This window comes from Tasmannia lanceolata, unplaced genomic scaffold (assembly GCF_043159265.1).
Source record: "Tasmannia lanceolata isolate RefF3 unplaced genomic scaffold, GAP_Taslan_0.1 ptg000015l, whole genome shotgun sequence".
In the NCBI taxonomy this organism is placed as follows: Eukaryota; Viridiplantae; Streptophyta; class Magnoliopsida; order Canellales; family Winteraceae; genus Tasmannia; species Tasmannia lanceolata.
Genome location: NW_027518692.1, coordinates 7,658,316 through 7,683,610, shown reverse-complemented (window position 1 = coordinate 7,683,610; position 25,295 = coordinate 7,658,316). Strand labels below are relative to the sequence as shown.

General features: G+C 37.2%; 2 protein-coding genes across 5 annotated transcripts in view; both read right to left on the bottom strand.

The window, feature by feature from the left end:
* Positions 1-25,295, bottom strand: part of LOC143893046 (uncharacterized) — a 35,427-nt gene that overhangs the window by 5,618 nt on the left and 4,514 nt on the right. The window contains exons 2-6 of one of the 4 annotated variants that reach the window (XM_077397996.1): positions 25,200-25,232; positions 24,878-25,048; positions 23,035-23,205; positions 20,626-21,101; positions 12,078-12,122 (exon numbers count right to left, since the gene is read on the bottom strand). In XM_077397996.1, the coding sequence (XP_077254111.1) occupies positions 20,955-21,101; positions 23,035-23,205; positions 24,878-25,048; positions 25,200-25,232 (522 nt within the window). In that variant the 3' untranslated portion in view covers positions 12,078-12,122; positions 20,626-20,954. Of the gene's footprint in view, positions 1-12,077; positions 12,123-16,667; positions 17,081-20,625; positions 21,102-21,219; positions 21,435-23,034; positions 23,206-24,877; positions 25,049-25,199; positions 25,233-25,295 lie in introns of those variants that run through there. The other 3 variants (XM_077397995.1, XM_077397997.1, XM_077397994.1) reach the window with 3 other exon arrangements.
* The window catches only part of ARP4A (actin-related proteins 4A), a 64,558-nt gene continuing 51,747 nt past the window's right edge, over positions 12,485-25,295 (bottom strand). Inside the window, 2 exon segments of the mRNA XM_077396226.1 lie at positions 12,485-12,714; positions 18,753-18,807. Of these exon segments, the coding sequence (XP_077252341.1) occupies positions 12,706-12,714; positions 18,753-18,807 (64 nt within the window). The 3' untranslated portion in view covers positions 12,485-12,705.

The window sequence follows — 25,295 nt, the reverse complement described above, 5'->3', positions numbered from 1 at the left end:
TTGAAGTTAATCAATATTACAAATTAATATAAGTTCAAAACCCTTGTTGATTAGCAAACTTAATTAGGTAATTTTAATAGCCTAGTTAGCAAGGTAAAGATATTTAGGTTGATTATCAATGCTAACTACTCACTCAATTCTAAGCACAAATAATCAAATAAGAGAGTGAGAGGGAGTGAGAGAAATACCAATCACAAAAGTGACACAAAGATTTATAGTGGTTCGGCAAACGGCTTACTCCACTCTTCTCAAGGTCGCACTTGAGGATTTCCACTATTGAGTCATCAACGATGCCGGGCTCCAAGGCTTTTACAATCCAAGGGAATTAAATAAGGATGCCATTCCACCTTTACAATGACTCTCCTTCTCCGCTGAGTTTTAAGCGCTTCACCCAAGGGAATTAAAAACAACGGATGCCTTTGCCACCGATCTAATAAAGAAGAAGATAAAAGCTTTGCCTCTATGTAGGCTACAATGCAAGTTAAAGCTCCAAGGATGTTCTCAAGAATAAACAAGTTTAAGCCTAAACCAATCTCAAATGATTTTCTCAAATCAAGGCACAAGAGGTTGGTGAGAGAAATTACCCCAAAATGATTCACAAATGATTTTCTAGGGTTTGTTAGAGTTGGACAATGTTCCTCTCTTGTTTTAGACCCATTAGATGGGTATATATGGTGTCCCAACTCCATGTGACCGTTTGGGGGGCAAAACAGTCAAAACTGGGTCAAATAGTCAACTAGCCGTTGGACCACAACGGCTGTATTTTTTTGAACAAAAAAACTTCTCGGAGTTCCGAGCAAATTCTCGGAGTTCCGAGAATTCAAACAGAGCTTTTATTTTTAGAACCTAGATCATTTCTCGGAGCTCCGAGAATGTTCTCGGAGTTCCGAGCTCGGAGCGCTGAGAATAATTCTCGGAGTTCCGAGACTGGATTTCCAGCAAACAGTGTCTCATTTGAAAAATTCATATCTCCTTCGTTTCGCATCGGATTTCGATGTTCTTATATTCTACGGATATGTGTAGACACCCCCATTTTGCTCTGCCTTAATCGATAAAGAAATTAGTGTTTTTCTATCGGTTTTCCAATGTCTTTCCTTTCCGCATCCGTCTGTTACATTTCTAAATATTTTGGTCGTTTTCGTCGTGTTTTGCATGTTCCCGCTAAGTGATTGAGAAGGGTTGTTCGGAAGAATCCCAAACAAGAGAGAACTTGGACCCGTCGGTAGGCCCGCATTGAACATTTGTTTAAATTCTGATCAATCAGGAGGCCCGCATATGGTTTTAATGAAAAATAAGTTTTGAGCCTGCTTCGATCTAATGAATGAAGATGTCCATCAAGGGAGCGGTCAGGATCTCAGAGACATTGTTTTAACAACCAATGTTGTTACGATCATCAAGTTAAGTTATTCGGATAAGCCTACAGAAATGATTTAGAGGGGCGCAACCAATCTACATTATGTTGTATCAAATGAACAGTTCAGACCATTCTGTGGAAGTGATTTGGGGCGCGCAATCTATTTGGGCCGTGACCCATAAATCGGGCGGCTGAGATCATCCAATGGAAATATTTTGGGATGCAATTTCTGTGGGCCCATCAAATGAACGGTTTTGATCATCTAACTGAAATGGGTATGTAAACTGGAATGGGCGTGCGTGGGAGAAAAAGTGGGCCCACTAATGTTTAAAATCGCAATTTTGGAAGAGAGACATGTTCGACCAAATTTAAGTGGGGCCTCTCATTGTTTCATTCAATGTGGCTTATTTAAATGGACGATCCAGATCATTTTACACCAATGAGTTGAGAGCGCAACTAATCTACATCGTGGCATGCTAAATGGATGGTGGAGATCAACTTACAATGTAGACCGCATTTCCATTGGTCCATCCCTCCGTATTAGAAAATAGTTCACGTAGGAGATTTTTCTTTTATATATATATATATATATATATATATATATATATATATATATATATATAGCAATTTTTGTGAATAGGTTATGATCGTTAACTCTCTCTGCTATATGTATTTAGTTTTGGAAATGCTTAGCTTGGATTAGAAACAGTATTCGGCTGCCTTCTTTCTTAGGAAATCAATTCTTAAATTCTGCTTCTGGATTAGAGGGCAATAATGTTAAGAGGGGCAAGGTAGATCTCTCGAAGGATTTTTTTTTAGTAACCCACGTTTGAAAAAGGAAAAGGCTCTCTCTCAGAAGAGGGACGATGAATTTTTTTTAGAAACGAGGAGGGCAGACGGTAGGACGGGGGATTCCCACCTCTTGTTCTGGAGAAAAAAATGAAACGAGGGCTCCCTCGGATATAGCCCACGTCCATCTCTTAGTTTTTCTTCTCCCCTTGAGAACTTCGGTATTCTCATTTTCCTGGTCGATCTCTGATTCTCCCTCTCATCTCCCTCCCACTCTGTGTCTATCACTCTCCTCCATCCCTCTAACTCTTCTCCCACACTCTCCTTCATCTACTACCTCCAACAGCAGTTTTTTAAATAAAAAATAAAAAAGGAAAAAACATGAAAAAAACAGAGCATCGCATGCTCTGTTTTTTCCACGTTCTTTCTCTCTCTCTCTCTCTCTCTCTCACCCTCTTACTCTCTATATCCCTCTCACCCTCTCACCTCTCACACAGCAGCCTACCCCCACTCTCATCACTCTATCTCTCATCCCTCTCACATCTCACACAGCAGCCTACCCCCACTCTCATCACTCTATCTCTCATCCCTCTCACCTCTCACACAGCGGCCTACCCCCACTCTCATCACTCTATCTCTCATCCCTCTCACCTCTCACACAGCAGCCTAACCTCACTCACTCCCTCTGTATCTCTCTCTCTCGAACCCTCTCTGTTGTTTCGTTCTCTCACTCTCTTCCCTCTATCTCCACAAGGGCTCAAGTTATGTTTTAAAGAAAAACAGAGCATCCGTTTTTTGTTTTGTTTTTCTTCATCCTCCCGCTACTCACACTCTCCGTGTCTCTCAAACACTCTACCACTCTCACAATTCCCAATCACTCTTTCTCCCTACCTCCCTCTTCCTCATTCACAGTGGGAAAGCAAAGAAAAGAAAAAAACAAGGAAAAAGAAAAAAAAAAGGAAAGAAAGCGGAGCGAATTGCACGTCAGTGAGATTTTTCAGATTTTTTCGGCTCTCGGATTCGGCGTGGAACTCCATCACAGGTTAGTATACTATTCTCAGATTTTTCCCGGATGATTCGGTATTTTTTTATATTTTTGCATGATTTTTAAGCATTTAAATGAATTTAATTCAATATTAAATGTGTGTGCTCAAAATCACGATCTGCATGGGTGTTTCAATTCCGTTCGGTCTCGAAATTTAATACAATGTTCTACTTAAATGGAGTAAAATAACTATCGGATCGGATCGGACATTGGATCAGCGGTTTTTTAGAATTTGAGTGAAGAGTGGTATTTTATTTAAAATAATGGCTGAGTAATTACGAAATTTGAAAAAATAACCATCTCAGGATGATCTATTTTTTGGAATTTTAAATTTTTCTTGTGTTCATCACATCAGAACAAGGTTGGAGGACATTTTCTGGAGCCGTAATTTTCTCGAGAATCGTGTTTTAAAAATAGAAAACTCTTCAAAAATATGTTTTTGACGAAGAAAAATAAATTATATACTAAACGGATTCGAAAATTAATGAAATTTCGTGAGAAAATAATATAATACTGGTACATTCTACCATGAATTTTTGAGAATTTTTGGATTTGGTTTGGTATATTATTTTATGCTTTCTTTAAAAATTATCCGATTTTGGGAGAATATTTATAGACATCAGATCAGAGATAGAATTCTCTAAATTTTTACAGTAGTCTTGTATTCTATATTTATTGTTTTTGTAAAAGTTTCAAGTGCTTTGGATCTTGTTTCATATGGGATGTAGTGTTAATTCATAATCTAGGCTGAAAATTGAAAAATCCGAAATTGATAGTAAATAGTTTCTAAAATTCATGAAAATATCACAGCATGCTATATTTACTCATATCTTATTTCTGTAGAAATTTCATTGAATTTAGATTTCTATTTCTAGTAGTTTCTGTGTTATTTTTGCAATCTGGTCAATTAATTATTAAATCAAAATTAAATATGAGCTTAATGTAAAAATCTGTAAAAATCTTCCAATAAGCTACATCTCATCATATCTTGCTGCTGTAGAAGTTTCAATTCATTTCGAATTCGTTTGCAACAATTTCACTTGTAAAATCACTCTTATGGTATAAAGCTGATAAAATTCATTGAAAATTCGAAATTAATTAAAAATCTTCACAAAGATCCTAAGGAACCTTAAAATTCTGTCACATATTAATTCCTTAATCCATCGAAATAGAAATTTTAGGTTTTTTAGATTTCCCTGGAAAAATGGCCAGCGCATCCATAATCGTATCCCAATTGCAACCGATCTTTGACAATTTGAATATTTAAGTTATAGCACGTTATTAGCTCCGAGGTTACTGTCCACGGAAATCCTGAGATATGCCAGGCAATAAGGTGCTATAACCTAAGTATTAAATTGCACAAGGAAAGAGCGCACGATTCCCTTCCTTGGATGCTATTCTAGGCCGAAATTGGTGAACCCTAGAACCATTGGTATTCCTTAAATATCCAGAAACCGAAAATCCTTGAAATCTGAAATTAATTAACCTCAAGAACTTGAATCGATTTACTTCGTGTCTTTCGGAACCGTTGGATCACGATTTCCGTCATAAGAACCATTAGAGCCCAATTTAGGAACACTTGTGTCGTGTCTTGTCCTAAGTTTTAGGGAGTCTTAGGTTTTAGAAGTCCTAGAGTTAGGAGTCCAGCCTCATCACGTATGTTTGCTGTGTATAGCAACCGTACCATAGGTCTAGTTACACTAGTCACCCAATCTTTCCCTAGGACAAGCCTAGTAAACTAGGATGTAGGCTAACCTGCATTAGTCTAAGGAACAACTTGCATTTAGATAAGAATCATATAACATCTTAGATGAAATCCTAGGATAATAAAATCTTCAACTTGAATTAAATAACTTCTCCTAAAACTGTTGAAACAGTCAATCCCGTCTAGGTCGGTGTCTTAGTTGAGTTAGGCATAAGTAGCTTAGCTTAGGTGCACCGAACTACGTCGACTCTGATCCCAGTGAGGCTTGGGTACGTAGGCAGCTTGGATGTCTGATGGCATACCAATCGCGAGTCGGCTCTACAACAAATTGTGGGGTTTTGATATTAATTTTCTTGTAAATTCTTAATTAAATCACTTAGGACTTTTCCTGAAATTAGAATTCTAGGAGAACTTTAACTTAGATTGAATCTAGACAAATTAAGAAATCAAGATACATATTTAGGATTCACATTGAAATTAGATTTTAGGATGCATGTCACTTAGTTCGCACTTTAACAGAGAGTTGAATGAGCCATTTAAAAGAAATTCAAAAGAGTTAACTTTTAGAATCGAAGACCGATTATTGGGCAGGAATGGTGCATGTGGTGGATAACTCCCCATACCTACCATTCTTGTAACCAGGTAGCGAGTCTAGATTTCTGGTTAATTATGGGTCCTAGATCCCACATCTAGGTGACGACTCTGTCAGTCTCTTTTGTGTGGAATTCGGATTGCCTTAGTGATCCCAAGTTCACATAAAAGACGAATTAAAATCAATACTAAAAGAGCACACGCCAACCGCGTTGGTACGAGAGACCAAGAGAGAGTGTGGCGGTGTAGACACCCCATTTTGACCGTGCCCTTAACCTTCCAATTTTATGCAAAAACCCACCAAATCAATCAGCTAGGGTCCCAAAATTCACCCTAAGCTAGGGTAGGATCCCACCAAGGTCCCTGCAAAATTTCGTCAAAATCCGAACACGTTTGCCTAGCGAACGAGCCGAGTGGAAGCCGTAGTATAAACCAGAAAGGGGTGTGAATTTATCCTGAAGGAGGGGTGAGTTTATCCTGTGAAGGACGAGCTTGGGCCGAAAAAGACACGGATTGCGCGCGCGCATTTATCAATTTCCGCGCGCCTAATCCACTTTTTGTGCCATTATCAACCCCCTTTTTACCCATAAATATCAGATTAAGCCTTCATTTAGAAGGAGGAGATTTTTCTTAAATCTAGAGAGAGAGAGAGAGAAAGGAGATCTCGCGAAAAACCCAAACCCTTTTTGTCCGGTCGGAATTCCATCTTCTCCGACGAGTAGTGCCGGAATCCATCCCCAAATCGCATCATCATTGCTCCTAAGGCCCCTCTGCCCTTGCTTCCATTACATCCACCGCAAGCCGCAGCCACTATCTCCATTTCCATCTCATTTAAAACCTATTTCTACCCTAAAAAACTCTAGATTCGAGTAGTGAAACCTTAGATCCGGTCATTGTGATCCTAAATCCGGCGAATCTCCATGGATTCCGGTTATCATCATCATCTTCGCCTTTTCTCTCTTTGATTTTCTCGGCCCATACATCACACAGAGATCTTTATTAGCATAGGTTATAAGAAAGGAGTTTTCTTCTTCTTTGTGGTTTGAAAGTTACAGAGATTTCAAAAAGCAAAAGTTGCGAAGGAGAAGAAGCTTTGCCATCAGATTCTGTATTTTGCCATCGGTATCATCTTTGCTAAGATCCATCATTCAAATCCTGTCATCACGAGCCATCAAATTGTAACTGGAGCAAGAAGAGATTAAGAGATCATTAAACAGGTATTATTCGTTGCCCCTTTGATTTCTGTGTACTCTTAATTTCCTAATTCTAGTTCTTCGGATGAAAAATGGTCCTTCATTTGTTATTTTCATCATTCGGTCAAATTTTTTCCATCTTTTCTTTTGATTTCCAAAATTGATATCTCTACCCTTTTGTTAATGGATTTCACTTCTTGTTTGGTTATCATCTGTCATTTAAAAAAAAAGAAAAAAAGAAGTAAGCATGAAAAACCTGCAAATTGAAGCTTCAGGGTTCTTTTGGTGGTTAATCCTCAACGTTGGATTTTTGTCTCTATTGACCAAGATAAGAATGTTTTCTATTTTTTTCTTGGATTAAATTTTGGATTTAGTAAATTGAGATCTGTGATAATCTATAGGGGATTAGATAAAAACTGAAGCACAAATTGAATCATGTGTGTTTTGTGTGATAGAGGTGCTTAGATATTGGTAATCTCTCCTTATACTTAATTCTTTTCAGATTTAATGGTGTCACAATTCTATCCAATATGGAGCATTTTTTTTATGTCCAGAGTAGCAATTCAGGTCCTCTTTATGGTGTGTAATGCCTAAATCAACCTCGAACATTACATATAATTAACCGTTTCCTATTACTTTAGATGGGCTTCTTGTGTTGTGTTAATCATAAAGGTGCAATGCTGATGTAGAATGTATTTTCTTATTCTAAATTCTTAGTTTTTGATATATATACTCAAAGGAAAATAAGAGAAGGTTCGAACTTGGGATTTCGCCAATTAGAGTGTGTAGAAGGTCCGAATGTCACCATCTGTTCCGCTCCACTAGGGTCTGATTCTCTTTCCCTTTGTAAACTAGACCCCATGACCTTCATCTTTATTTGGCCCTTTGTTATCTTGCGTCATGAGAATAACTCCCCATAAACGGTATTATAAAAGTAAATCTTTTGATTTATGATGCTCTCCTCTGGACTATCTTCTATGTTGTAAAGGAATTGAATATGATAAATATAGTCTAGTTGATGAACATTACTATTCTTCACAATTTTATTTTTTTTTGAAAAATACTTTTCTTCACAATTTCAATCTTCAAGTTTTCCTCGCCTAATTTCTGTAAATTAAAGATACTACATCTCTGGGGCAAATATGCCAACTAACACTAAAAAAATAGGTACTTGCAGATCATTGGAACAAGAGGATGAGAAAAGCTGAATGTGTAAACTAAGAAAACTGCTTTAAGGCAATAAAGTTTCTGAACCAATGGCTTGGAAAAATAAAGAAAAAATTGCAAGTACAATGGTTCGAATTTGCTCCGCACCTTTTCTATCTTTCCTTTGGAGAGCGAAAAAGAGAGAGGTGGGGGAGTGGGGGAGTGGGTTAGGGTTGGCATAACAGTGATTCTAATTTACAAATGGTGCGGATATTGGCACCCATGTTTTTGTTTTTCGTTATATGACTACCAACCTCCTTCCAAGAACTTCCACTGGAGTGCCAACAGCTATGGAGAATTCCCTATCGATGAACCGTCTTGGAGAAGTTTGCTCCAAAAGAGAAAGAATCCAAACACGGATCCTATCCTCGAATGGAGAAAGCTGATTTTTTGACAACAACTTAAACAAAGGCAATGGAGTTCCATTCAATCCATAGTTTCAAGATGATGCGCCCTAAGTACATGAAGAAGACAAATGAAGGAGAATAGACTTACGAAAAAAGAGTGTTGTGCATAGAAGTTTGCAATCCAAGGAGAGATTCCAAAGCCACTGAAGATAACATAGGATGACTGCTCATGTTCATTCATGTCGCACAGAGGGATTGGCCACTGAGGTGTTAGAAGTTTAAAGAGAAAGAGCTCACATTATCATTTTCTTTTTCTTTTTTTTCTTTTTTTATGAAATGAAGAGCTCATATTTATCTAGGCTGATGAATATTATAGAGCAGGTTATGCTACGGTAGATGATGGACATGGCAATGGAGAAATGGAGGTACATGAGACCAATGACAGTTTGCAATGTTTCATCAACTCGGACCTGCCACCTTAAGGACCATAGCTCTTGGCGCCACGAGGTGATCACCTGATCATCAAGAGTTCTATCCGGGACAGTCGTATATAGAGGACGAAGCCTCGATATCACGAGATGGAGTTTCACGAGATTTGTATGTTGGAGAGGACTACACCAATACAGAGAGTCTCTCCTTATCGGAACGAAATCGATGGAGTTGAACAAGAGTATCGATGAATCTACCAAGAGTCTTCAGCCCTGGTAGATAAACTAAAGCTTATATGCATCTCCCTATATCAGACGATCATGTTGTTGTGTAATTAGGAGAAGAAGGTGATGGTGAGTCATTAAGAACAAATGACGAAGGGGGTGGTGTTGTCATCAGAGAGAGAGGTATGATACCCTTGCTCTCTCTTTCCACTCTTTTCACATTGTCTTTTCATTAGTTCTTTGTTTTATCATTGTCAACTTGGAGTCCAGCCTGTTGCAGTCAAAAGTCACAGCACACCAAAAGAAAACGGTGAATTGCTGGGTGCCCAAACCAGCCCCCTTTACAAAATTCTTCACAAAAGGTTGATATAAGATTGTATTGGGAAAAAAAAACTAGTTTTAATGGGAAAAAATTCCCTTGAATCAAATAGTTTACTTAATGAAAACATGATATACTCAAATACAAATTATAGTGCATTTATAGTTTTAAAAAAGTGAGCATTTATTATTTAAGAAATAGCCAACACCACAACCGTACCGTAATATGAAAAAAGCTTAACTAAGGGACTGACATAGAAGTTCCCTCAAACCTTAGATGATAATTCCATGAAGGCATTATGATGCCAAATGACAGAGAAAACAATAACATAATGATGGAACAACGAGGATGCAAACAATGCAAATAATCATAAGGTTGAGACACTGATTTGGTATAGAAACAATAGTAATCTACATAAAGGAAACAACCATTTGAAGATAAAAGTTAAACAGCATTGGACATCTTTAAAAGGTTTTATGATTCCATTTTGCTCTTTCCAGACTTGACCAACATCCAGAAACAAGTGTTGTATTGATTGTTGATGTGACCTGAAAACTGAAAGATATAAATGGCAGGGATTTGTGCCATATTTTGTAAAAACTCCTGGAACTGAAAGAAAATACATCAATTTCGTGATCCATTCACTTGAAAAATGTTGATGCCGGTTAGTTCTACTATTTCAGGCCCCGTTCGTTTGAGATTATAACAACCGATTGTGAGTCCAAAACCAATTATTGGACTCATAATTTAGTCCAATAATTGGTTTTGGACTCACAATCGGTTGCCATAATCTTAAACGAATAGGGCCTAAGTGATTGCAAATCGGAATTGTTGGAAAGTTGCCTTATTTCCAACCTTGTTTCTCAATTGCAGTGGGATTCATTTGAGGCAAAAAGGAAAGCCATCTTTCTAGGTTTTGGGGGAAAACCTACATACTAAAAAGAGAGTGGGTTTTCTTGTATGGAAAAATCAAGAGAGGGAAAGAGAGAAAAAGAAAAAAAGAGAAGTGAAGAGAGAGACAAAGGGAGAAGAAGAAGAATAGAGGGTTTTCTATTTAGGTTTTCTTCTTGGGGTATTCTCTTGGGTTTCTCTTGGGGTTTTCTCTCTGGTTTTCTCTTGGGCACGATCTTAGGTTTGAGAAGCAAGGAAAGGGTTGCGGGTTTGTGGGTTTGAGATTAATCCATTGTAATCCTTGTATATTGTTTTCCTCATGAGTGGATTCTAGATTCAGGGTGCTCTGTTCATGTATGCTCCAGGAGGGAATATTTTAATACGTTCCAAAAGACAAGGGCAGGTGTAGTTTCCTTCGGTGACGGGTCTACTTGTGACGTCACAGGAGTTGGGACGGTGAAGATCAAGATGTTTGATGGAGTGGTTCGTACTTTGGGTAGTGTGGCGTATGTGCCAAAGATGCGAAGGAATCTAGTGTCTCTTGGCCGGTTGAACTCCAAAGGTTGCAGGACTTCAGCTGCACGTGGAGCCATGAAAATCACACGCGGTTGTATGGTTCTGATGAAAGGAGAGGAGTGTGGTAGATTATATCGTCTGGTCGAGGACACAGTAGCTAATGTTCTTAAGATCTCGATGGCTAGTTGGAAACTGGGTAATTGTGTGTGCACACGTTGGGTCTCTTTCGCAGTTGGTGCAGAGATGAGTTTCCAGGTTGCAGGGGATGGTGAGAGGATGACAGTACCTGCGCTGGGGAGGATGGATCGAGATCCCTCTCCAGGGTTGACTGGGTGAGTCAACGGGTTGGCAGCTACACATGTGCATTGGCCGTGTTGATCGAATGGGGAGGAGTCAGAACCAAGGTGATTCGAGGGGTGTGTAGCTGGTACTTCAGAAGGTCAATGGTAGTTTGTAGTGACAGCTGACCGGTGGTGACATCAACGGAAAATCTTCAGGTGGCTGCGAAATAAGCCAAGGTGGAGATTGTTGGAAAGTTGCCTTATTTCTAGCCTTGTTTCTCAATTGCAGTGGGATTCGTTTGAGGCAAAAAGGAAAGCCATCTTTTTAGGTTTTGGGGGAAAACCTAAATACTAAAAAGAGAGTGGGGTTTCTTCTGTGGAAAAATCAAGAGAGGGAAAGAGAGAAAAAGAAAAAAGAGAAGTGAAGAGACAGAGAGAGAGAGAGAGAGAGAGAGAGACAAGGGGAGAAGAAGAAGAATAGAGGGTTTTCTATTTGGGTTTTCGTCTTGCGGTATTCTCTTGGGTTTCTCTTGGGGTTTTCTCTCTGGTTTTCTCTTGGGTACGATCTTAGGTTTGAGAAGCAAGGAAAGGGTTGCGGGTTTGTGGGTTTGAGATTAATCCATTGTAATCCTTGTATATTGTTTTCCTCATAGTGGAAGATCGTGTTTCTCGCCCGTGGAGTAGGCTTTGCCGAACCACGTAAAATCTTGGTGTTCATCTTGTGGCTTATTTATTACTTTTATCTCTTCCATTTAATTTGTGCACGATCGGATCGGATTGCCCGGCGGATTTTCTCAACAGGAATACTCACAATCTACTTGCCTCCATGCCAGATAATCGCGATGAATTTTAGTTGGTGGATAGCATATTACACGCCCATCAAAATAAGGTGGATATTTCAATTCTTTACTTGGGAAAAACTCTTTCCACTTCATGATGTACTTGGAAGAGAAGAATGAAACAATGAGAGATAGTATTTTGCTGCATGTTCAATATGAATATGAGCAGGTCAAAATTGATTCAAGTATGTGAATGATTAGTAAACCAATCACAGAGTTTGAGTTTTGATGATCGTTAGTCTTTTGTATCAACTAAATAAAAATGGATAAAATATAGATTTTTTGTTGAATCTTGGTTAGAAGAAATTGAAGAAGCAAAAAGCGAAAAGGTAAGAACGGAGAGAAAACCTGGCACGTCTTTTGTATAATTGAGCTTTCTTCTTCAAAATAAAACTGAAACATTAAAATAACTAGAATGTAAGAAGCCTCAAATTGTAAAGGACCAATTATAAAGTGTATGATACCTTTTTAAAAAAAATAGCGATTTGACTTAAATGAAAAGGGAGCACCCGAGAAGGGGCAACCCAGAGAACAAAAACAAGAAAGAAGAAACAGGAAAGAAGAATAAAAGAGACAACAAGAATTACAAACTTATACTATGGGGGAAGATGATCGAACCAGAGAATACTCTCCCCCCCAACTCCCTGCTTGGCTAACACATCAGCCTTTTTGTTTGCCGACCTCCAAGATCAACAATTCAACTTTATTTTAAAATATTTAATCATAAAGCGATTTCACATTTGCACTACCTAGTAAGAGAGATAATACAAGGCTATAAGATGTGATGTTATACAAAATATCCAAGTTCATCTGATAGGACATAAGAAATTCATGTAGCAAATCCAATACCTGTACTCATCACTAACACCGTATGAGAAAACAATGTCACGGAACTTCTCTAGCATAAACATCGCACATGAATTCATTAGATTCAATGTGCGCTCATCATTGGACTTCTCAAACTCATGTACGTACTTCAGAAAACCTACCAAAAATCAGAAAGAAGGTTTTAAAAGTATTTAGTCCAGAAAACAAACAACATATTTGCAGGTTGACCATGAAATTGAATTCCATGCTTAAATGATTTAAAATTTACCAAACGGCATGATCACAGCAAATGATGAACAAAGATGACTTGGAACTTCAGACTAAAGAATCTTAACAAAAAGGGGCAATGGGCATCCTATGATAAAAGGTGGTAGATTACACACATAAAGGGTTGCAGGATAAGTCTGTTCTAGATAGATTAACCCCAGATAAACAAGAGTACAAAAATTTGGCTTATTCAATTAGTTGGTGAATTATTCGTGGATATTTTTATGAAAATTTTAAAAGAGGAAAATTCACAAAACTGTTGAAAATCTCACAAGTTATTCGAATAAGTTGCAATAACTTTTAATAGTATCCCGATCAAACAGCTGACGATATCAGCAAAAACCTACGATAATTGTAAACCATGAACAGTGTTCTAAGTTTTAGAGGTGTCTTTTGCTATGTTTTAGCTGACACTTTGAATTTATTGTTGACACATGTTACGCCCAAGATTGGTAACAGATGAGGTAGTGACAGAAGAGCTGATCTGGTGGGTCCAAGCTCCTGACTTGGCCAAATGATTGGGTGCTGCACAGGAGAACAAGAGGTCAGAAGACCAACCCGGAGTCATGGCTCCGGATGGGCTCTTCGACACTCCAGTTAGTATGAGCAGAAGAGAAAAGCTGAAACTAGGGATTGTAACTTTCTTAGGGATTTGGTCCTTTTCCTTAGCCTTTGTGGAGGCTATTTATAGTGAGGGCCTTGGATAGTTGGATTACCTGCGCCAAGACAGGTGTCAGTCCGTGATTGGACCAAGTTTTACCTACCCTTGGCAGATTACCAGGTTACCCTTGGGGCTAGTGTTAACTTGTTAGTGGGTCCTGCCTCTTGCGGGCCACCTGTCGACAGCTAATTGGGGGTGACTTTTTATACCCCATCATTTCCCCCCTGATTCCTCAGGTCATTTTGATGACTTGGGGAAGCATGAGAGGTCGTGTCCAGGGGTTAGATGGGCAAAATTTTCGGGTAGATGTTTAGTTCGGGTGCATATGCTCCGCTTGGCCAAAAATTCTGCACGGCATAGGACGACCAGAGTTTTGAAGTGAAATATCCTGGACGGCTTTGGACGGCTAGAATTTTGAAGTAAAATATCCTGCCTTGCCAAAGGTTCTGTACGGCTTAGGACGACCAGAGTTTTGAAGTGAAATATCCTGGACGGCTTTGGACGGCCAAAATTTTGTCGTTTAGCGGAACGCGTCATATCCTGGACGCCCTTGGACGACTAGAATTTTGTCGTTTAGCGAAACGCGTCATATCCTAGACGGCTTTGGACTACCAGAATTTTTTCGTTTAGCGGAACGCGTCATATCCCAGACGGCTTTGGACGACCAGAATTTTGTCTTTTAGCGGAACGCGTTATATCCCGAACGGCTTTGGACGACCAAAATTTTGGACGAACTACCATACTTGGTAGTTTTCTCCATGTTCCCATCTTTCCTTCATATATATATATATATATATATATATATAGTCCAATAATCAGTTAGGGACTCCACAATCTAAAACAAATAGGCCCTAAAGGATACCCGACGTCCGGCCTAAAGTAGGAGAAGGTGATTGTGGTGAGGAATCGGAGGATGGGGGGGATTTCTTTCTAGAAGAAACGAATTAGGGTTTTGGTGGGTTGGGGAGAGAGAGGTTTTGTGAAGAAAGAGGTGGGTTTGAGATATTTCCCGTGGAGTGAGATATTTCTCGTCGAAAAGCTACGGGAAATGAATGGTCAGTGTGTAATAATAATACTGAAGATGACCTATGGGTCCAGTAAGTAAACAACGGCATAAGTAGAAAATAAAAATAGTGAGGAACTTAACTAAAACTCAAAAAAAATTACAAAGGAAAGGAAACATCAATGAGAAGTCCTTCTCGAAAGTTGGAGTTTAACCAAATTTCAGCTGCTATATTTGATTTGATCTTGTTAGAAAAAATGAAAATATCTACAAACATACAGAAAAAACAAAGTATCTAAACCTAAGAACCAAAGTCAATAAATAACTAAATTTATATACCATAAGATCCTTAAGTATCAAAACAGAGGTATACAATACATTTATTTCGACGTTAACCACAATGATGCTGTCATCTCTTCAAAAATACAACCAAGCTAGAGACGTCCGCGAAATCCAGCTGGCTAATTTCATCTGACATTGTGGTATACATTTCGCTTAAAGGACTGTGCACATTGAGCATTACATGGCAGTGAGAAGCTAATTGGAAATTGTAAACCAAAGTAAGATGAGTCGGACAAATTCCTCTACAGATTATAGAGAAAAGGAAACATCCACGTAAAGCTCTTTAATAGTTTTAGAGTTGAAACCCAAATATCCACAGCCATATAGGAAAAAATATGTAAAGCCAAGAACCAAGTCTATAAAAAAAATTAAAATGCAGTAACTATAAGCCTGAAAAGCCCAAAAAACACAATTATACAGTACATGTATTCAAGAAAGAATAAGCATGCCTTTATTGTGCCATATCTTACTCCTCATCCTGGGCTTGACAACCCCTACAGTCAGGATGTAATGACCCATAATTAGTCGTTAAAAACATAAAACATAATCCAACTGAAGAATGGAAATAATGTAGTTGAAGTACGGAAATAAATGAAACTTGAGAACTCCCCAGCCGATGAACGAAGAGAGCCCGAAACCAATCCTTGAGATAGATTTCGCAGGACTTAAGATTAGAAATTGTAAAATCACCTTTCATGTTGCAGAAATCTCTGCAAATCCAGCCCAAGTCACTGATTCCCGTAATCAATCGCCAAAAGAATAAGAAGAAAAAAGGGAATGTAAATCTAAAGAGAGACCAGCTTAAATCGAATGAAAAAAAATAAAAAAGAAAAGAAAAAGAAAGGCAAGGGAAATGCATTTGGGTTGCCCATAGAAGACCAACTTCGCAAAAAAAAAAAAGAGCACGACTTGGATTTGAATACAAATGGGATGAGGGTTTGGTTGGACTGGGCAAACCGCACTGCTGAAAAATGAAAAAGAAAAGAAACCCAAACCCCAAACCAAAGTAAAAATATATATATAAAAAGAAAAAAGAGAATCACAGATTATCCAAACTGGTTCTTAAACAGATTTAGAAAATTACATTGCAAACCCTAAGAAATTCATATCAGATAAAAGGGGAAAACCCCAAACCAGGAAAATAGCATACAATAGGGGAGAAAATCCAAAATAGAAGAACAAAGATAAAAGATCATAAGGGTTTTACCTCACACATACAGGGAAGATGATGAAAAAACTAACCGTGGAAACCTTAGAAGAACTGGAAAGTGCAGAATCAAACTACAAAATCAGAAGAGGAGAGAAAGAGATGTCTGTGAGTTCCAGAGAGACCTCTTATGGGGTTTTAATTTTACAAAAAAAGAGAGATTTTGAAGACCAGGTTACAGAGAGAGAGAGTGATAGGAAACAACTGGGTTTTTCTGAATCGAAAAAGGAAAAGGAAAAGCATGGAGGAAAAGAGAGAGAATTGGAGAAGAGGGATAGAGAGACTACTTAGACGCGTGCGAATTGTAGGGCATAGAAGGTATTTTTATATAGCTTCGTGGGATATTGAGGGCAATTGAGATATTTTCCTATTTTTGGTGAGGTGTAAATCCCACAGAATTTTCAGAAAAATCAGAAAAGCCTGGGCTTTTCCTCCCAGCTTATAGTAGTAGATATATATATTTATATATATATATATATATATATATATATATACTAGTAAGAAACCCCGTGCGATGCACGGGCAACAAAGTAGCAGCAACAAAACCCAGTGCATCGCAACAAAGAAGAAGCAACAATTGATCTCCTGGGTAAAAGACAAAACCCAGTGCATCGCAACAAAGAAGAAGCAACAATTGATCTCCTGGGTAAAACAAAAATATGGGCATGAAAATTACTACAAAATTCAAACAAACTGAAAATAAAAAAAATTTATTTGTAAATAAAATAAACTTATATCCATGTTCCAGGGAAAAAATTTATTTAAGCATCTAGATCATGGATTTACGTAGACAAAACAATATAAAAAACATTGGAGTGGAACTTATGCAACAACTTGAAAAACCATCAGCAAGTCAGCCTCCCACCCCATTTGGATGGTTGTTGGATACTTTCTCCATCAATGAACCTGAAGAAACTAAAGCGAATTTAGTGCTGATAACTGAAATTTCACGTCAATACTGAAGTATCCCCAATCTAATAAAATAAAAATTGAGCATTCAATTTCATCACGCTTCCATGCCTCTTCAAGATCTTGCCTCAAACCTAGAAAGAACAGAGAAATTGAAATGAGTGTTCAATTTACACGTGCTTGGTTTTCATGGTTGTTAAATTAAAAAAACCTTTTGGAAGCATTCTAGGCAATTACAACTTATTGAAGTACATAAACTTGGAGGGAAATTGATGGCATAGGTAGGGATTGACTTGAGTTCTTAGGTCATGAGGAAGTTCTCTTTGACGGGTTTCATTGGGAGGTTTGTCCCAATTCTCAAGCAATCCCTGTGAGCAATAGCGATTGTTCATTTGGAATTGGGGTAGGACTCATCTGTAGCAAATCTTGCAAGGAAATTTGATTTCCCAATAGCAATATGTCTAATGAGAATAATTTAGAAAAGGTAATCTTCACTTTGTTCCTATGAATAAGAAGCCAAATGACCGTTCTACATGCAAGGTATAAATCAATAGAAGCGAATATGGATAGTAATGTATCTGCACAAAGGAACATGTTAATTCTTGGAGATTACCTAATAGATGAGCAGTCAAATGTTCCCATTAATTCAGAAACCAACAATGTGGGAAAGAATATCAAGACATCAAAAAGAACACTCAATTATGCAATGAAACCCTATTGCCATTATGCAAGTTCACCACACTAACACTCACTGCCTAACTTAAAAGACCTATTTCACACTTTTAAGCATAAAACACATGGTATTGTTATGAGAAACACTTTAAAAAACCATAGGAACTGTCATTGCATAATCACATCCAACCCCTTAAACACATTGACCAAATACCAAAAACCCAAAAAAGGGAAGAACATTTTGTTGATAAACCCATTGACCAAATACCAAAAACCCCAAAAAAGGGAATAACATTTTGTTGATAAAAAAACTATCCCCCAACCGAACCCATGTCGAGAAATCATAGCCGTCAACAACTAAAAAACACAACTCGAGAGGAACATATCTCTAAAACATATAGATAATTTTTTTAACTTTTTACACTAAGTTTTCAAAGGTAACATCAACTAACTTTTCAAAGCTTTAGAAAATAACAGAATATAAGCTTTAATGAATCACTTCCTCAAGGTGACTTGAATCAGACACACTTTCTGGTCGAGTAGAGTTTTTGAGTTTCTAAATTATGGAAAATGTAAAGCCATAAACCAATAATTTCCAATATGACATGTGGACCTCTATTATCAGATTTTCCAAAATCTTCCCTTTGTGGTGACTCATGGAAGAGCCCTCCTTTAGAGGTGTTAAAGGGGCAGCATTTTGAGCAGTCATTCTTACTAACAATGAACAAAAATCAATCTAAAAATACATTCATAATACAGGGTGGTCAATTCATTTTCATTCTAGTAGAAAACTTCCACACAATTTATGTTTGTATTAGAGAATAGAAAATACCATAATTTTAACATGGGACTTGGAAGAGTGCTAATAATTAGGTGTTGCCCAGTTATCAACAGATGGCAGTGCAAATATCAGTCCCCTATGCATAATAGGAGTTCTTTCCAACTGTAATTTTTTTGAGAATAGGAATCACAACATGCAAAATTAGTAAAGCATGGAATTAAAGAAAGAAACAGGGGTTACATAGTAGAAAATTATTGAAGAGAGACGCAGATAGAAAACCTATTTCAAAGACCAAAAATAAGAGTTAGAAAATTGTAGAATCAGGACGGTAGTTGTGGAGCCAAATCTACAACCTCACTTTCACGAACCAGAGACCTGGGCGTAAATCTCATCCATTGTTGCCTCCGCCTGTGATTAAAAATGAGAAAAAATCACGCATTTTTCACCAAATTATATGGAGCACTATATCTCCAAGTCTCATCATCTATTGTCTGCATACAACTTCAAGTGATGGAGGAACTTACTCGAAACTGGTCATTATCTCTATTAGTGTAACTTCGGGATTGCTAGAGATAGTTATGATAAATAGAAATCATGTAAGCAGAGAAATCATATGGATCACACTTTCTAAAGAATCTTAAGAAGAAGACGAAGAATAAGCGGTAGTAGGGCAATGCCAGAGCAATTCCTATGTTTCAGAACTTACTACAGAGATGAAATCCTTGGATTCTCGCCCATCTATTTGCTTACAGGAAGAAACCCAAAAAATGGAAACAATGAGAGTTTTGAAGCAGGAGAAATTATATGATGACAGGGCGTACAAACATGTAAATTATATCATAGAGGGCCTCGTTATCTAGAACCATGCACTCATTGGCCTTCTCCCCAGCTGATGAACACAAAGAGTGTCAATGTATGGCTCAACCACTGTATCCAAAACCAACCAAAAATGTTAAAGAAACAAATCAAAGGATAAAACATAGATATCCAAACAGAAACCCTAAGTCCGTAACTACATAAGGAAAAAAAACCCTGTATAAATATGAAGGGTTTTATGTTGTCTGGCACAAGAAATTAGCAATGGGGTTTAATTGATTTGAGAGGGATGAACACCGACCTGCACCACTGGAACAAAAAAGTTTGTGAAGTGTCAAAACGAGTAGGAAAAAAATGATCTAAAAAGCCCAACCTGCTTTGAGTAACAGGAGCTAATGAAGACTCTCTACCATCCATCTCCTCAAGTCCCCATCTCAAATCATACAAAAAACTACCATCCTTGAAAAAACAAGAGAAAAAGTTCAAAAAACCTTCAAGACACCCAAAACCCCAGAAAAATTTCTCTACCTGCCAACATGAAACTAAAAAACCCTGAGATTTCAGAACACAATTTTAATAATGCAAAGGAAAATTATCTGAGAAGAGAGGAAGAACAAACCCCTAATCAAGGTCTCTATGTGAGAAACAGAGGAACAGATGCAAAAGAAAATTGTCTCTCTCTCTCTCTCTCTCTCTCTCTCTCTCTCTCTCGTTTGATGTAAGCTTGCCTCTGCTCCAGGGGAAAACCATTTTGACGATGGATGGAGGGTTCGATTTCGATCAACAAGTGGGGTGCTTGACTGAAAATGAGCAACAAGTGTGCTTCTTCTTCACGGGTAATTTAGGCGGTTCGATCGACAAGTGTGATGCTGGAGGAGAACCGAGCAATACGTGTTGTGTCTTTGTGGGGGGTAGTTCAACGGATGAAAAGACGAAAATGGGCATACACAGCGGACGCATGAGATGATTTTTATGATTGAACTTGGAAATCTAGGGCAGTGAGAGTTAGACGTGGTAGGATACAGTAGGAATTACAAAGGAAGATGGTTGATGAAATTACACGATTTAGGCTTTTAGAATAGGATGGATTAACAAATAATATGGTTTTGCAATCTAGTGTGGGACTATAGTATAGTGAACCACTATCACTACTCCTGAGCTTATTTGGCTCAGACTGTTTCTCAACAAAAAGAATACATGGAAGTATGTTAGAATTTTAAAATTTGAAATTTTCTTAGTTCTCCATCACATTATATATGACATAGCTATTGATGTCACAACTGCAAAGAATTTTGAGCCGAAGTACCCTTTAAACACTAAGGCTGAGAGAAACAGATGAAGCACAAAGTATTCAATGCACGAATAATAGAAGAATTTCCCATTAGAAAAAACTTTAAGTAGTGCACTTACTTGAAAGATTGCTCGTATAATCCTCAATGGCCAGACCATCAATGAGGAAAGTTAAAGAAAAATTCTTTCATCAAATTCACTTAGCATCAACCAAGGGGCTACTGCTGATGCATTTTGAACAAAATTCCTATCATTTGCACCTTCAGATTCTGTAAAATCTATTGGGCCAGGCAAAGGTTCACTCGACACTAGCTGATTTTCCTGACTGTTCCGTATCATGTGTTTCACCCTCATAATTATCAGGTTTTGTCTACTTATCTTCTTCATTCCCTTCATCCCTTGAGATTGTTTCTGCCATCAGAATAGAAGCAGTTCAAAAACCCTCAGGGTCATTTGTATGACAAGTGATGTTTAAGTTGCAGTAGATGATCTCTAGAATTAGCAGCAGCGGCCAAATAGTCAGATCGTTCGTAGTTCCTTCTCAAACATCTTCTCATTCTCACAGAACTTTCCATAAAATCCAACTTCCAGAAAACCTGCATAAGTGAAGTAAACAGCACACCCTGAAGCCTTCAACAGAAAATTAAAATCGAATGCAGAATTGTGTGAACTAATCTGAAAACATATTGTTAAACAATGAATAACTTAAGATACCTGTCATTAGGAACAGATGATGACTTTTTAGGTGTGTCAGGGGGCTTCTGAAAGCTTTAAAAGTGTGCAGCCTAATTGTTTTTCTCTGAAGCAATGAATTGTCACGTCTAAGTTGCAAGTGTCACAGTTTCACTACCAGCAATTATTGCCAATGCCAACAGAGGAGGAGAAGCAAATGCAGATGCCCATCCAATGGATATCATCGGAAGAGCGGCCTGACACAGATATAACTAGTACTGAATTTCATTGACAAGAGTGATTTGAAATTTAGAGAGAGAAGTTATGACAACAAAGCGAATGTAGGACGAAAGAGTCAATACCCAACAAACACATATATGAGTATAATTTTTCATATAATAGAAACATCAACTATTGGTAAGTAAGAACCAATTTAATACTAATGTATAGGACGAAGGAGACAATACTCAACAAGCCTATATATTAAATACTATAATTTTTGTATACTAGAGATGTCAATAATTGACAAGTATGAACCAATTTCATACCAACAACAGTGAGACTTCTCATAATTGATATTAACTATTACTATTCACCAATCTTGAGCATTTCCTTCATGAAAAATGCTGAAGACAATTGATGGTTTTACATGCTAGAACTCTAAAAGCAAATCCATTGCAGAATAAAATATTATTTTATCAACTACTAAATAAACGCATTTTTATGTCTACCATCTCAAACATTTTCTTTTCTTAACTCTAACAAGGAAATAGAGCTTCTTATAATGAACATGCATGACACAGATACCAGTACCCAATATGGGTAAAACATGAGTATGGTTCTCATCCAAAAGTGTTGATAACACGGCTTTTTTAACAGAAATTTTCTTATAATTCTTCAATTCTCACTGAAAGGTAAAATAAGCATGCAATAACTATGAAACCCTGAATTATAATAGAACCAATAATGATTCAATATAGATTACACATAGGCATCAAAAAGTTACATAAAACTAAAATGCCATAACTTCAAATGACCACAATTTACATGTACCACAAGCATAAGAAAAGGCCTTATTAAGTAGTTACGAAGAAAAAAATTGCACGAGTTCGAAAAACCATTGTCAAAATACATAACTGTTGAATAAGGCTGTGTATGTGCGCACCCCCCCTCTTTATAGGGGCAGTTCTGTCTTTTCCCATGTATACACATACACACACATATGTCAATAAAAACAGTGCGTGGGGTGAGACTCACCTCATTCACTCGTTTTTCTCTTCTCTATCTCTATCTCCATCGTCTTCATCTCCAATGGAACGTAACAACAACTTTAATTTCCTACAACCTATAATAATCTAAAGAGGAGTGGTAGAAGATGCCCTTGTATCATTGGCAAGGTCGTGACTGCTAGTCTAGCTTACATACAAGACACCCAGAGACTGGCAGACCTACTGTCATCCTACAAGGGTGCCCTCAAATAGCTAAGGCCAATACTCATACATAAAAAATTTAGCATCATCATGACTGGATGTCAAACCATAAACAATAAAGTAAAACTTAAGGAAGAAAATAAATAAAAGAAGGGCCGGAAGATTTAGTCTTGTATATTATCCATTTATCCTGCAATTCCAAAAAACAAAACATGGAGTTTCTCCTTCCGACTTTGATTGGTATAAAAAGAAAGTAAAGATAAAATATGTGTTGTTTTGTAGATGGCCAAAGCATAAACAATGTTTTAAGATCAAATACAAGTTTTTATTCAAATTGGGATATGAAAGAGCAAAAGGGGGTGTATACAAGCATAGATTTTTTTTAAAAAACAAGTGAACAAGAACTAAAATAGGAATGGGCATGTACCTGAAGAATGTCCCAGCAAACACTGCCATAGAGATCTACATTGGGATGGAAGCACGATGTCTTGAATTTCACCTTTGGAGGCTCGATTGGATAAGCAATGGGAAAGGAAACAGAGACCTTGTAAGCCATTCCTTCCAGTGATTGTCCCTTTCCAACCATAGACGTTATACCCTACAGGGAAAGCAAACCCTTTAGAATCGAGAGACATCTAAAAAAAATGTGGACGAAAAGAATATGAGTACTATACAGAATTCTTTCAGAAGCAAGGGTTACAATATTAGGTATAAGGGGTGTTGACGAGAAATTTTGGCATGCTTCTTACCATTAAGGCAATTACCTCAGGTTGTAGTCTGTTCCATCATAGATGAACATAAAAAAGAAGACCATCAGAAACAAGAATAACAAAATAAAATCAACTGAAGTCTGACAAGGCGAATGATAAAGTACCTTAGTAGTACCGCTTTAAATAACAAAAATGCATGCTTTTCCTACCTACAATTCACACATAAATGTGCTCATCAGATTTTCCCATACTTAAAGTTTGCTTGTCTTCAAGCAAACATAAAGAAAATATACAAAAATAAAAATAAAAATAAAAACAAATTCCTAACTCACTTTCGTAAGAATCACGATTGCACTTAGCATGTGCAACAAGCCTTTAAACCCCAAGGTTACCCTAGTGGACGAGTTTTGTCTAGTGTGTGTTTGCTGTGAATATACACACAAAATTCTAAAAATAAACTTTTCTTTCCAAATCTCACTATAGAATAAAGCCAAAAAAATTTTAATCCTTTTTCTTTGATAAATTACACAAAATAGAACAACAAGAATACCCCCATACTTAAACTTTGCATCCTATCCCAAGTTGAAAAAAATTAAAAAAATATTTTAATCAAGGAATCCTCTTTTGAATTTGTCCTACTTTGCTCCCTTAAACTTGCCTCTAATGTAATCGTACCATAAAAGAAATTTGATTTTGAAACTTAATAGAAAAATTACAATCTTATATGGTCCACCATCCTTTACACTTTTCCATTACTTTCTAAGAATAGAACTCAGTTTTTTGTAATCCTCTATTGCTTTTGGCGTGAATGACATGCAGGGCATGCAACAGACACCCAGGCTGCTAAACAGTGTCGGACTAATCTTTGATTTGCATACGTCATAGACATTGATGCATATGAGTTCAAACTTTACCTTTGATTACGTGCAATGCTTTGATTTATTAAGCTTTCTAATTGACCCATGTATGGAGTTTTCAGTCAGTTGCTCTCAAGCCAGTTGGCTTTAAGGAACTAGGCGTAAAAACCCTTCAGACTTAATAGCTCAAGTCAAAAAGGCTACAAATCAAAACTATAATCAAGAAGCAAACTTTCTAAAACTCATTCTTTCTTTCTTTTATTTCAACCTTTCTTTTCTTTTTATCTATACCATATAAAAAGCAAATTTCTATTTCTATTTCTTATTCAAATCCTTTTAAAAGAAAGATTCCAAAAGAAAACAAAACTAAGAAAGGAAAGTATTCTTTCTAATTTTTTAAATTCCAAAATTAAAATATCCACTAACTTTCTTTCTTAAAATAGGAAAATAACTTTCTTTCTAAGAATACCATGTTCTTTCTAATTTGAGAGGAATACCAAAAACTAAAGGAAAAGAAACTTTCTAACTTTAAATTATAGAAAAGACTAGAGAAGGAAAGTTTCTAAAAGCTACCCCCATACTTGAATTATGCATTGTCCTCAATGCGTTAAAAATAGAAAGAAAAATATGAGGACTAAAAATAGAAAGGATGGTACGTACTGTATTTGTTTAATCATGATTCGAAATAGGAATTGGCAATTACCTGAAGAATGTCCCAGCAAACACTGCCATAGAGATCTACATTGGGATGGAAGCACAATGTCTTGAATTTCACCTTTGGAGGCTCGATTGGATAATCAATGGGAAAGGAAACAGAGACCTTGTAAGCCATTCCTTCTAGTGATTGTCCCTTTCCAACCATAGACGTTGTACCCTACAGGGAAAGCAAACCCTTTAGAATCCAGAGACATATAAAAAAAATGTGGAAGAAATGAATATGAGTACTATACATAATTCTTTCAGAAGCAAGGGTTACAATATTAGGTATAAGGGGTGTTGACGAGAAATTTTGGCATGCTTCTTACCATTAAGGCCATTACCTCAGGTTGTAGTCCGTTCTGTCATAGATGAACATAAAAAAAAGACCATCAGAAACAAGAATAACAAAATAAAATCAACTG